Source organism: Lichenostomus cassidix, chromosome 5 (assembly GCF_008360975.1).
Source record: "Lichenostomus cassidix isolate B80296 chromosome 5, HeHo_3.0, whole genome shotgun sequence".
NCBI classification, from domain to species: Eukaryota; Metazoa; Chordata; class Aves; order Passeriformes; family Meliphagidae; genus Lichenostomus; species Lichenostomus cassidix.
This window is the reverse complement of record NC_139486.1, coordinates 40,131,398-40,145,460: the sequence shown is the minus strand read 5'-3', so window position 1 is coordinate 40,145,460 and position 14,063 is coordinate 40,131,398. Positions and strand designations below refer to the sequence as shown.

Here is a 14,063-nt window from a genome sequence, read left to right as displayed (position 1 = left end):
CCCAAAGCTCAAAAACCTTAAAACAAAGACTGCCTGGGGAGAGTCTCTGGCACTGTATTAAATATCTCTGACGAGAAAAGGTTTCTTACAATTGTGGCCTTCCTAATAGGCACTGTGGGTAGTATCAACACAAAGATATCTGTATTACATGGTTTGACCCGCTTTAACCTCAGCCAGTCTCCTGGAGATTTAGAAAATATCTGTTCCATACAAAGGTCTTGGCTTGTAGACAACTTAGAAGCAGTTTGTTTAGAGTCCCAGCTTAGTGAAAGGAGATGTTATACTTTTTGTTCATGAAAGTCACCCCACTGAGGCTATCTGAAAGCCTGTGGATCCATGTCATCAGCACGTAAGCTGCTGATTTTGTTTGTAAAAATAAATTACTCCCCAGGTCTCACCACTTAAGGCTTCTACAGATGCAGTGTGCTTAGGGAATAAGGATATTTTGAGAAAGAAGGTATATTGTTCATAATGTTTCCTTTAGGGAAAAAAACAAAGGTATGGCCTTTTAACTTTTAGCTATTGTGGAATGTTTGATCAAATCTTAATGAAAATTAGAACCTCAGTTTTATAGGTTTTTAGTCTTCATTTCCCTACCCTTCTGAGAAATTTGTCTGTCAGCAATATAAGTGGGATTTAGATCAACCTCTGAGCAGTTAAGTGGTCAGAAGATTTCTATTATTTGGTTCCCCACCCACATGTGGAAGGATGAAGTTATAGGGGGGGAAGGGTTACAGGCAGTGATGGAAGTGAGGTCCCCCATACTGGCACCTCAGCAAAGCAAAGCTCTTGCCTCCTCAGGTCTCCCCAGCGTATATTCCCCTTGTTGCCCAGTTTTCCTGCAGTGTGAAACAGGTGCCTCCAGACCCCAGAGTGGGGTGTGCAGCCATGTCCCAGGGGCTGTGTGACCCACACTATGCTCATGGCCACAGCAGTCACAGCAGGATGGCTCCTTCACCAGACCTGCACACAGGACTGTCCCTGCTGCTTCATGAACGTGGGTGAGGCATCCACTCAGGAAGTTTCATTAGGCATTTTTTATTTCTTAATTTCTGGAAGAGCTGAAGCCATTTGCCTGGGCTCAAGGGCTGCCAGGCTCCCTGTGTGTGGTGCTGGGAGAGGTGGCTGTGTTGCTATGGCACTGGAGGTGTCTCCAAACCCCACCGCTCTGGCAGCTGAGCCGGCTCCCAGCAGCATGTCCTAATTGCGGCTGTGCAGCAACAAAACAAATATTCGGAGATTTCCATAAAGGCTGTAATCAAAGGAGCATCCCTTGCTTTTTAATATGTGCTGAATGGGTTCATTTGTAAGCTTATTATGACTTCAGAGAGAGAAGCTATTAGGATGATCATTAGCTGCCTGCACAAATAACAAGGAAAACCGTGGCATGTTCCAGAATAACCCCCTTTTAAAGGTCTGCACTTTCAGATGCATTAACAACAACCAGCCATGCTGTCTTTCATGTTTCCCATGCCATGAGTAGGGACAAAAGAGAAAGGAGAAGGGGACAGTGAACTGCATTCTTTCAAAACAAGTTCAGATGGAGAGAAAAATGAGGTGTTAAGAGAGCAGCAAATCAACTAGCATGACATTGTGTGTATTGATACAGTATCTGTTATCCATTGGGAGAGCAAAAGCAGCTTGGAGCCAGCCTTCGAGTCATGGCTCATATCTCACTTAGTCCCTCTACTCCTGTCATCTATGTATGAGTTGTGCTTGGGGTCTTTTGTCTGCCTGGAACCTGATGGTTGCTGGAGCACTTAGATTATGCATCTTAGGGAGGAAGAGAGAACGTTTAGAAACACGTGTGCTAAGATTATGGGATTTATTAACTCTCATTTATTTCCCTTCAGAACATCTGAAGCTCTCTTGTGGGCTGTGGCCATGGTTCTCTTCCTCTTAATCTGAAATAAAAAATATCTGTAGGAAAAATGTTAAATGCTTGGGTGTTCATACCTTAATTGGGACAGGTGTGGTTGAGATCAGTCACATTTACCTCTCAAACTGCATTAGCTGCAATTTTAAGTGTTAGAGTAAGTTAAAGGTGCTGATTACAGTGAAACTCAGTTTAGATTTGCATGGAATATTTATGAGATGTGTATCAATTTGACTATAAGCAGGGTAACTTAGACTTCATGTCTGCCTCTCTTCCCTAGGTCATTTCTCATGTCCTTTGCTGCATTCTAGTTTTCCTGAACACATCACACCTACAGCTTGTGAAACTTATTTTTTTCCTGTAATATCCTACTGTGTTTATAATCCATAACACTTTGGGATGCATTATTATTCTTCTTGTTAAAAAAATTTAAAAGATGATCAGAAGCAGATAAATAATGTCACTTCTCAGATTTCCAGAAGTAGTATTCTCTGGTTTATTTAGTATTACTGAGATCCCTCCTTTAAGATCTGCTTCTCTTACAGACTCTTTTTCCTAACCTTTGCTTTTCTAGACTGACTAAACCTGACTGACTGTTTTGTTTTTGTATCTGTGTAGGCTGTTACCTTGAACAGAGAATTTTGCTAGTTTTCTGAGGGTTTGGGGGTTTTTGTTTGTTTGGGTCTTTTTGTTGTTGTTTGCTTTTTTTTTTTTTTGGTACAATAGTTAATGCATTCAAAGTTCTATTTGGGATTTCTTTCTTAAAAGGAATTCAGGCTATTATTTCCCCAATTAAATAATCCTAAACAGTGGGTTAGTTTTTCCACCCCTCTGCCTTATGAAAAAACATTGAGAATAAGCACAGTAAAAAGAAGTTAACCTATTGATCTGCAGCTCCATTCAGCATTAGAACAGATGATACATGCTGGGATTTCAAATTCCCTTGCCCATGGTCCCTTGCCTCTGCCTCTGCTCAGACATTCTGGGGCTTCTTTTTCTTGCTAAGGACACAAACATCATCATCTTTTTGATAGGGTGAGGCTCTGTGGCTTATAGTAATCCCTTTTGTTAACATCCTTACTTTAAAATAATTTTCCCAATCTTCCTTGTTTCCCTGAAGCCTGCAAAGTATCAGAAAAATTCTTAAAATATTGGAAGTCATGGTCTGAGGAGGACAAGGTTGCCACAGCAACTGTCCAGTGTTCCTGAGATTTATTCCTGCATCTCTCAAAACCATCACGAATGCCACAAACTGCTGAGGCATTTGCTGCAAACAAAGCAGGGCTATAGAAAAAGAGAATAGAAAAGAGCACCAAGGAGCCAGTTGTTAAAAAGGTGAGATGTGTCAGGCTCAGGGAAAAAGGAGCAGGCATTTAGACTTTGTGTTAAATCCCCCCAGCGTCTGGAACACTGTGCAAGCGTATGGAGTGTTTCAACACTCGACAGTATCTGACATGACAGTGGATAATGTCACTTGGCTTGTGTTGCAACTCCATGATCCACTCAGGAGGCTGACATTTATTCCATCATGAAGGGAAAGACTTTCAGAAATAGGAGGCTGAAGTTAGCTGCCTCCCTTTTGGTTTTCTAAATAACATCTTTCTGGGACAGAAGATGCCTGGCAAAGAGAGCAACCTTTCATCCAGAACTGATCAGCTTCTTCATGGGTTTGGGACTGCTCTCAGTATGGACTGGTGAGCAGAGAGCTATACTGGGGGGTCAGGATTTTTAGCACATCTATTCCCCTTTCAGCCTTGGCTTTCTCATTTAATAAACAGAATTAATGTTTGTATAATATCAGTGCATAAAATCTTTGGGTCATCTGTTTAGCAAGGCAGACAATCAGTACCATATGGTTCCCTTGTACTGCAATTAATATAAGGGAAAATACACCTGTGAGCTATCTGAAGGCTTTTTTTTGTTTCAATGAACAGAACTTAAAAGAATTGCAGGCTATCAGATGTTTTGGTTCAGTATGCAGAATCTTCTTTTCTGCTGGGCTGGTGCCTGTGTGTGAAAAGCTGTATGAAAGAGCCAGATGTGATTACCTATGGAACTTCGCTTGGGAAGGGACCAAAGGGAGCAAGCAGTTCATTTTGAACAGTGCAGTGTGCATATTTGCACCAGCTGAAACGGAGTGGTCTGTGGCCTGAAGCCATGCTGGCACTTCAAACACATAATCTAGCACTTTCCAAAACGTTTCAACATTTAGAATTGGTTCTGCTCTGGGACTTCTGAATTTCCATTCTGAATGTCTGTGCACGAGTGGGAGATTTTACCTCTATATGATCTCATGTATTCTATGCACACATTGTGCAAAGTTGCAAATATAAACCAGGGGGTACTAGTTGTATTAATAGCTTTGTTGCAAAGCTGGTGTTATTTATGTGAAAATTTAGAGGTTCAGTCCAGCCCTCTTTTTCCTCCTGTGTGAGACTGATGTGCTCTTACTCACACAGACTTTTGGTGGCAGAAATGTGTTCTTGTTAAAAGCAATCAGGATTAGATGGGACCCAGTTGCTGTACTTGTGTAGGAAAGTTAGGGCAGTTTTGGAGGCAGCTCTGATTCATTTAAACACTGTCACAGGCCTCATATGCTTTTAGTGTTATAAAAGCCAATCAGGTTACTGTTTGAAGGTATAAGGTACCCCTAAGGGCTTTGCTCACTCAACTATACTCAGGAATTAAATGCTCTGAAGCAGTGAAACAGCCTCATTCACTCCAGTGTTGCAAGGCAAGGCAGTACCGCTGGTAAATGGACCCATGTTACAGTGATATTAGCATTTTAATGCAACTAAAGAGGAGGTAGATTGACTGTAATTTAGTATCCAGTTGCATGGCCTTGTGCAGGTCCCCTCATGGCTGCTCCACAGGGGCTGATTACACTTAGACAGTGCACTTCGGGATCTAATAGGATTTACATGCAGTAATGTAGATGTGTCATAGCAAAGATTCTGCTGCACATGTGCTATGAAATTCCAGAATAATTAGTTATTTATGTAGGAGCAACAGTTACAGGATTACACATGGGGCTGGTAGCTTGTGACAAAGTCCAGTTCGGAAGCAAAAAGTGTTTCACTTTTTTCTAAAGCCATTGCAAGGGAATGAAATTATTCTGATCCTGCTTCCACAGAGATGTTTCTCCTCACCTTTCACCGTGAGAGCACTGACCTGATGCAGAGGTCCAACAGGATGTGACTTCTGTCTTCTTCTTTGGTTGAACATATGGGCTGGCATGTGTTTAAGTGTCTCTCAACCCTGCAACTGCGGTGAGCTCAGGGAGCTGGCAGTAGCTAGAAGCCCTTGTGAAGCAGGACACTTGTAAGGGGTTCATCTGGTGACCCTTCCTGCTCTAGTTATCATGCAGGAGGCTGGATTTCTTACAAAGACAGGCTTGCTTCTCTATTCATTTCTTGTTTCACTTGCTGCCTGCTGTCTGTATCAACATCTCTCAGCCCTATCCCTCTTTGCTCCGGAGCTCCAACAGTCCTTGCTGCAGCCTGATACCAGCAGGAGGCATGTATTTAGCTGTTTTTGCTTCATCAAAGCCTGCTCCTCAAAGGGCTGCAATGTGAATGGGAAGCCAATGCTCAGCCAGGAGAGTAGATGTGGTGGCTGTGGACAATGTGGCAGCCACAGCTGGCCAGCCCAAGGATGAGGCTTGGCCTCAGCTGTTGCTCCAACTCCCACTGTGTTTCCCCAGCGACTGTAATTAAAGGCATCAGCTTGCTGGAGTCACAATTAGGCATGGTGGGTTTGCACTTTGTGCAATTCTCCTTAATGACAAAATCGTAGCTATTAACCAAAGAGAATCTGTTTGGCAGAGACTTCATCCCCCTTAAGGCCACAGAGTAAGGTGGAATATTGCTGCTGTTTGGCACCAAATGCAGTCTTTCATGCCTTCTGATACAGTACCTGCTGGTATCGACTGAAGCATTTAAGCTGTTCTTCTCTGGGGTGCTGTAATTTTTTTAAAATATTGTGACTTATGATGAATAAAAAAATAAAATTCCTCTCCCACACAGACCTCTGAGGGCTTGTAGAGAGATGTAATTATATGCACACACAGTAGGAGCAGGAATCCTATCATTCTGGTTATTTTCTTAATGATAGGTTTATATAACACAGTGTCATCTCTGCTCTAAAGTTAGTCATATTCTCTTGGCATCATCTATCCCAAGACATCACAGGACAGGACAGCTGAAGAAATTGCCTCTCAATCACACATGCAAAAGACAGGATGAAGTGACCCTACACACTGGAGAAGTAGACACCAAGGTCAGGGTGGGCGCCAAGTTCTGACTGCTGAACAGAGCACTACTGTTCTGAGGCACTGTCCCTTGTCCCAGCTGTACAGTGTCCAAAGCCCTCTTGGGGCATGCTGAACCTGCTGCAGCCATCTCCCAGCCAGTCACACAGCACCCTCTGAGCTCTGACACTGGTGGAAAAGCTGCACTGATCTGGGGCAGCCTTTGTACCCAGCATTGTAAAGCAGGGTAGTTCAGCCCTTGCTCAGCTCATGCCTTCAGCACTTAACAGCAGAGACATGTGGGGTGGCAAGAGGTGTTTGTACCCTCCAGATTTCAAAGGGGAACCCATCCCTGCTCTTCATCTAGAGATGCAGGTTTACAGTGACAGAGGAAGGACATTAAATGTGAGGGATTAATGCAAAACAAAAGGTCTATGAATATTCATTATATGTTTTATATTGTAATAGTTTCAGCCACCTTGAAACTCCTTGTTCGCTTCCTGCCAACAACAAACGATAGACTTTTACTCACAGAAGTCTTAATGGGAAGCAATTTTCAAAGGCGCATTTACAAATGTTTGTGGGAAACAGATGTTAAATGCACCCACTTCAGAAATTATGATGAAATGTTGGCAGTGAGAGAGCAGGGAGAGACCCCAGGTGACTTATCTGGTGCCTCCCAGGGAAGGAGCGGCTCCAGCAAAGCTGCGAGTGTGCCAAAACCATTTGTGAAGGATGAGTGAGTGAGTTACAGTGCTGAGCCCTGTGTGAGTATTGGACTCTTGTGGCATGGGTTGCTGTTTGAAGAGGTAAAGACTGCCCCTTCCACACAGGCCCTGCAATATGGGGTTGGGGCTGTGCCAGTTAGGTGGAAAAAGCAACCTAGGAGATGTTGCCCTGAAAAAGCAGGAGTCAAATGTGTGCCTGGCATGTTAGTCTGTAGTGTCACCTTACCTTTGTCTAGTCAAACGCTGTCATTAGCCTTGTGCAGGCAGAAGTTAAAACTTACTGAGAAAATTGTGATTGTTAGCTTGAGGACAGTGGCAGTCTGCACCTGAGTCCCTCTGTCTGCACCTGAGTTTCTCTGCCTGAACCCATATATCTAATGTTTTTGGATGGACAGGGCTGTGGCTTTGCTGTTCCTCTCTGCTGTTGCTTCCCAGGCAGTGACAATGAGGCAGAGGGAGAGGAAATAATTTGATCAACTTGGCGTGACAGCTGGCTGGAAGAACGAGGGATAGCACCCAACATTTCACGCTGCTGCTCCTAATGGCTGGGCTTCCCAAAGATGCATTCCATCTTCCTTCCTGCCTTTTCCATTTTCCCAGTAAATGGGCTGTAAAGTCACAGCAGATTAAAGTTTGTCTAAACCTCCTATAAAATATTGAAGGTGCAGCTGGTATTAATCTAGTCCTCTTGTGGTATGAAGTGCATGTGTAATGGGACTATAGATTTACGTGTGGTCTGTGGGCATTTAAAACACCCCCAAAGATTGTTAAAGAGATTCTCAGGAATTGAATCCCTCACTGGGTATTAAAAGCTCTTCATTAGTGCTAATGTACACTAAATTAAGGTGGCAATTAGACTGAACATATTCATCAGGATGGTGTGTTTTAATAAATTGTGTATTTAACATGATTGCATTTTATTGACTTCTTCAGTAATTGCATATTTTTCTCTTACAGGACAAGCTTGGAGAGAAGGAGATACATGGGACACACAGACAATTAAAGACTGGAAGAGACCCTGTGCTTCAAGTCCCAAGATTAGTAAAGGTGAGTGCTGTTAATGGGTTGCTCTTTCTGCATGCCAGGTACTTTCTCTGTATCTCTGTTGGGGCAGGTTAAAGGTAGCTGTGATGTGCTGGAGGGTGTTAAAAAGACACAGTTAATCTGCTACCATTTCACCAGCAAGTCCTTCTTCAGTCTCCTAATGAAACCACCTCTAATCTCTGTTTTATCTAGAGGAGCAGACTGTGTGAAAATAATACTCTGAAAGGATTTTCTGGAAGGCCCTTCCTGTTAGATATGTTCACTTAGGAGATCCCACCACTCTGGTTTAAAGCTGAACATTGCTTGCAGACAGTGAACACAGAAATCCTCTTATAGGAGATGTACTTGTGAAGGAAGGTAAGCATGCTGAGCCAAGTCTCCATGCCTGCAAGCCAGAGGGTGGCCTCCACATTGCTGGGGAGAGGACACGATGGAGCAGTGCCAAGTGGTGGTGATCCTTTGCCATTGAGGCAGCTTGGAGCTTCAGGGATGTTTCCGGTGGCATTTTATCTGGAAAAGCAGCTTCTAGAAATCAATACATTTGCTTGAAAGAGGATTTAGTCTGTATTTTCTAGTGTCTTTGAAGGCTGCCTGGCACTAGCTTTGTAGAGTTTCAAAAATGTCTTCTGTTTTGACTTGGTGCCTTGTGTGTGAATATGAAAGTAGGTGTGAACTGGCATTATTTGCTCCTCAAGCCACAGGCTAATATTTTGTAGGAAGTACTGCAGAACTGGTTCTTAAGTTTTAGAGAAAGCAACAGATCACATCAGTGGACAAGTTCTTCGTGCATGTTGACAGCAAAGAGATATTTATGTTAAAAGAAGATATACATGGATCATGTGATAGAAGAGCAGTGACTGAAAAAGTGACTTGCATGAGGGTTGGGCAAGAGGACCTCTAGGCATTTCTCTCAATCTCAGTTATTCTGTGTTTTCTATCAAGCATTCTGTCAAGCATGGGAAGACTGTGATGAGCAATCAGGCAATCTGTCTGAATTTTATGTGTTGAAACACAAATTGTCTGCAGTGGCATGTTAGGGATGGGCAAGGAAAATGGTATACAGACTTGTTTTCAGTAGAGGGTAGGAGTGATAATATACAGAAAATGCAAGGGTTGAGACTGGTGAAGATCAGGTTATCCTGACATTCTGTTAGATTGGCACATCCATGGGATGCTCTCGTTCCATTTGCCACCAGGCAATTCAGACACACTTTGGGCAGCTGTTTTGAAAAATCCTTTCACCAAGGAGAGTCATCAAACACTGGAAGAGGTGCCCAGGGAGCCTGGGGAGTCTCAGTCCTTGCAGATATTCAAAACTTAGCTAATGTGACCCTGAGCAGCATGCTTGAACTTTGAAGCTGGATCAGGTTTAGAACTGGCCCAGGTTGGAGGCAGTGGATGTTTGTACACAGTGACATCCAGGGGTCCTGCCCAACCTAAGTTTTTCAGTGATTCCATCTTCAAAGTGAAGGTAAAGGAGCAATCAAAGAGAATTCATGGGTTTTAATCCAGTGTGAAAGGGATGTGGGGGTTGAGGGAAATGCCAGTGCCAGTAAAGAGAAATTTGGAAGCTTTTTTGGGGGGTGTGGTTGAGCAGCTGCCTTTAGAAATGTGAAGTTCAGGGCAGCTGCAAGGCATGCAAAACAAATGAGAGAAGGAAGGAAGTGGCTGGAGAACAAAAAAATGCATTGCCTTAAAAAGCTAGACTTTATTCCTAACTGATTATAGCAGCTGGGGTGTGTTTCCTGGCTACACTGCTGGGGACTTTTAGCCTCCCCATCACTTCGCAAGATAAAATTTGTGGGGGATACAGGGGAGAGAGAAATGTAGAATAATATGCCTAAGAGTAAACTGAACATTTATAGCTACATTTCAGACAAAAACAAATGCATCTCATATGTCTCACAGGTTTGAGATGGGACAAGCCAGGGAGAGCATCTGTCAGCCTCTGTCTTCTGCAGTTCTGACTGTTAATGTTTGCTTAGCATTAAATGTCTCCTGCAGAGAGGAGCTTAATCTCTCACAGATTTGGGGCCTGGAGGAGGGGAGTGAAGGTATTTTTAAAAGGTGGATTAAGACATATGCATTCAGTTTTTATCACACTTGTATCAGTGTGTAGTAGGAGTAACTCAGAAAATTTGCTTTTTGCACGGCTTAAAAAGAAAAGTAGAAGGAAAGCCCATCTCTGTGGGTCAGGATTGCCCTTGAATGTCAATTATTTTGGCTGTGAAGCTTATCATCCATGTACCTTCAGCTAATTAGCAAGGCAGTAGTTGGCACAAATACATTCATATTTACATTATCTGTAATTAATATTATTTGCATTTTGTTTGCATTGTTTGTAAATAGCATTACTTACATACTCTTCAAAGTCTGGAGCACCACTGCAAATATGAACTAGATGGCATTATATGCTGCCTTGCCCAAGCTCTGGTACCAGACAGTTTTAAGTGCCTCATAAGAGATCAGATCATGCTTTTGGTTGGTTAGCCTTGTTTGCATCAGTGCATTGACAGTATCCAAATGATGGCATTGCATGTGCTGTTTGGAAATCTGGATACCCAGCAGAAACTGGAAAGCATGTGTTGTGCTGATCTGTGTGGATCTTTCCAAGTTCTAAGTTCCAGCAGTGCGACAGTTGCTCAGAACTCCTGTTTCTCAGATCAGGTCAGTGGGTTGGCATTTTTTGGAAGCCTGCATTGTGTTCTGATGTGGAAACTCTCCTTTGCTTTGTTCTTGGCTTTACCAGCCCAGATCTCACATTATTGCCCCTGACTGCCATTTGCACATCCTGAGTGGAGGAATTTTGGAATTTTAAAGCCCCAGCAGGTGTATTCTTGAGCTGAAGCACAGCACAATGACTAGGGCTGCACTTAGCTGTTACTTTGCTGTGTGAAGTGTGGGGGGTTTAGAAATTACAAATCTGAGCCCAGTACCACCACTGGGGACATTTTCTTGCCCAAGCAAAGAAGGGAGCCCTTGTTTGTCAAAGCTGAATGTGCATGTGTTTGTGCTACTCCCAGGTTATTGTGACTGTCTGGTTCTTCCAGACAGTGAAGTTCTCAGGATCTGATTGCTCAAAGGATTTACAATTTCCTTTCCCTGCTTATCCCTAGAAAACATTTTAACATACTGAGTGGATGAGCAGGCAGGAACAATGCCAAGAATCACAGGTTAGGTTTGTCTTTGACAATAAAGGTAGACCTGTAGTCAGCTCGTGTAAATCAGAGCAGTTCCAAGTGAGCTTGCTTGCTTTACAGAAGAAGCAGTCCCAGACATGGAAAGGAAAGGAAGTTGGGAATGTGATTTATCAACACTATAAAGCAGCAAGACAGTGTTAAGCTTAGGAGCTGATGCTTCTTGAACCACAGGAATTGTTTTTCATTAGGGTGACTGTAGTGGGGGGGTGTGAATTATGTATAAGTGGCACAATAATGCTAAATGGTTTTGGGTTTTGTTCTTTTTTTTGACAAAGGCTACTATAATATGGATCACACAGGTGGGTGCTCAAGTCAGCAGAACTTTGAAATTTCTCAGAAATCTTTGAGACTTTGGCTAATACACTAAAATTTAGCCATCCTTTCTTTCATTGGAGCCTGAATTTTTAGTGTGGTGATGGGATCATCTAGGTTCCCACTAACTGTGGGACTCTTGAAATCCCATTATCCTATTGATTTGTCTGTGTTTTCATATCCCTCTCTAGTGTCCAGTCTCATGTGTTAGCAGAGCTGAAGGCTCACCTTTCCCATGGAATATTCCTTCCCCAGCTCCTTATCCTTCTGGACTTGGAGATCTCTATTTCTTGTGAGATTTGCAGACATGACTTTAAACAGTCAGGAAGCTGTGGACATTTCCTGTGGGGCAACATCAGAACTCTGTGCCCTATCCCATCTCCTGCAGTTACGGTCTAGTCTTTGGGTCTCTCTGGGCAGAACAGTTATGTATCAGAGGTATAAGAAAATAAATTTTGTAAAGAAAAGATATTGCCCTCGTTCTCAGGTTTAGATTCAGGTTTGTGTTTCTCCAGAAGCAAGGTGGATCTTCTGAGGATTCCTCTAGCAAAGAGGGTTCCCTGGGCATACCCAGGCAGCAGAGGCATCTGCCCCAGGTACAGGCAGATGCAGGGGGAAAGCAACCACATGTCCACATGAGATTCTGTGTCACACCATTAATGTCTCAGTGTGTTTTGTCACTAAGAAGGAATTGATTTGATTTTAAATCAAGTGAAAGCAGTGCACCAAACACACGCTGTAACAAAAATATGGCTCTTACTTCAGGCAGCCCCGTGCTGGGAGCTCTGCCTGCCATGGGGTTTCTCAGCTCTTTGGTTAAAGCAGAGCAGCTCCTATGGTCACAGAGGAAAGCACCTCATGAGGCTCTACAGCACTCACAGATTTTGTGGTTTAACAAAAACAATGGAGTGAAAGGCAGTTTTATTTCTGGCCTGTTGAAAACCTTGGATAATTTCAGTTTTTTCCTATAAGTGAATTAAATGGACTTTACTAGCATAGCATATCATTAGATGCAGATCTGTTCAGGGAATGGCATTTGCAGTGGAGAAAGGGAATGAGATGCATTAAGAAGCACATGGATTTTTGGAAGGCTTCTCTAGGGAGCCAAGCAAACCTGTGCCTCTGTGTTTGCAAATGTACAGATCCATCTGTGCACAGTGCCATGACTGCACTGTTTTCCGTTTCAGTGGAAGTTTTACTATTTCATGTATTTATTTGTCTGTCCCTCTAGGGCACTTGGTGATATAATGGCATATTAGGAAACATAGTGACTTCATGAAACAGCAAGCAGGAACTTTCCTCCAGTGTAGCCTCACCTGGTCAGGATTTATTGCTTCTCTTCCAATAGAAGCACTGCCCAAGCAGTTTGCTGTCTTAATCAGACATGGAGTTTCCAAACTGTTTAAGATTCCTTAGCATCTTTTCCTGGCCTTAAAAGATTTCCAGCATTGATCCATGGGTTCTCCCTGCACAAGACCCATGCTGGGTGGGGCATAGAGTAGCAGGAATTCACAGGCACAGGAACATTTCACACTACATGGCAAGCAGGTGTTGTGCCCCAGGCTGAGTGACTATGTGAGGACATCCTCCCTCGGCACTGCCATGTCCACATGCTGCAGTCATTCCCAGCCCAAATGTCTGCAAGTTTCCCTGAAGCTGTAGCCCATGTTTGTGTGGAATTCATTCTGTAGAGGAAGCTTGTATGAGATAGCTGCCCCAAATTCTCGTGTGTCTTCTAACTGGGCATAGCTTGTTCTGGCTCCTGTTTCAATATGACCTTTTCATGGTGTGAATAGACAGGTACATTCAGTGATTCTTAGCCTTGACAAGCTTTAAGGAGTGAGGGGAAAAGAAATTCTTCATATGCAGAGGGATATTTTTTCCCCTGGTATGTCACTCTGCAAATAAAGCTAGACCTTTCTTCTCCTGCAACCATCCCCTTCACATCTGTGTTCGCCTTCAGACCTTAAAGAATGCAAGGGGACTTAGCAGCAGTCATTATCTCTTACTAGCCTGTGCTATGTTGCCCTGTTCAGGTAAGAAAATGGCTTTTCTGTATAATGAACTCCACAGGGTCTTGAGGGAAATACAAATAGATTGGAGATAGGATTGTGTCATTCCAATAAAAATGAGTGTTAGGAAAGTGCTGTTGTTTTACAGGAGGAATTGGACAAAGGACCCTGAAGACCATGGAGGGAGACTGCCTGAGCTGCATGAAATACCTGATGTTTCTTTTCAATTTCTTTATATTTGTAAGTATTTGGAATTCACTTTCTTTTCTGGATCCCCCTGTTTCCAGCAGCCTGCTGCTGCCCAGCAGGATAGGCTTTAGTGTGATAAAGTTGCCATGATACAGAATTTCCCCTCTGCTTTGCACTAGCAATCACTGAGCGTTTTGCAGCATCCAAAGATGCTCAGATATTCAGCAAGGCAGCACAGTGGTCACTGCTGTCTGAGTTACGGCTGACCTTGACAGGGGAAACCACAGGGAAAACTGTAACTAATGGTGTACATGGTTTATCTTTGAATGGCAGAAAAAAATTGTTTTCTAGTCCTGGGTGCCCTGCTGAGGTTTTCACTCAGAAGCAGTCATTTTCCCACCACATGTAGAGTCTTTCTTAGTTGTTCTTGTTTTTGAAAGAAAGGGTGGGAGT

The 14,063-nt window shown here is 43.2% G+C and overlaps 1 protein-coding gene across 6 annotated transcripts in view; it reads left to right on the top strand.

Annotated features, from left to right (window-relative positions):
- TSPAN18 (tetraspanin 18) overlaps nt 1–14,063 on the top strand; it is a 114,913-nt gene that overhangs the window by 80,560 nt on the left and 20,290 nt on the right. For 5 of the 6 annotated variants that reach the window (XM_085062614.1, XM_085062608.1, XM_085062610.1 and 2 more), the window contains 2 exons: nt 7,811–7,900; nt 13,570–13,661. In XM_085062614.1, coding sequence (XP_084918740.1) covers nt 13,599–13,661 — 63 coding nt within the window. In that variant the 5' untranslated portion in view covers nt 7,811–7,900; nt 13,570–13,598. Of the gene's footprint in view, nt 1–6,838; nt 6,893–7,810; nt 7,901–13,569; nt 13,662–14,063 lie in introns of those variants that run through there. The other variant, XM_085062612.1, reaches the window with a different exon arrangement.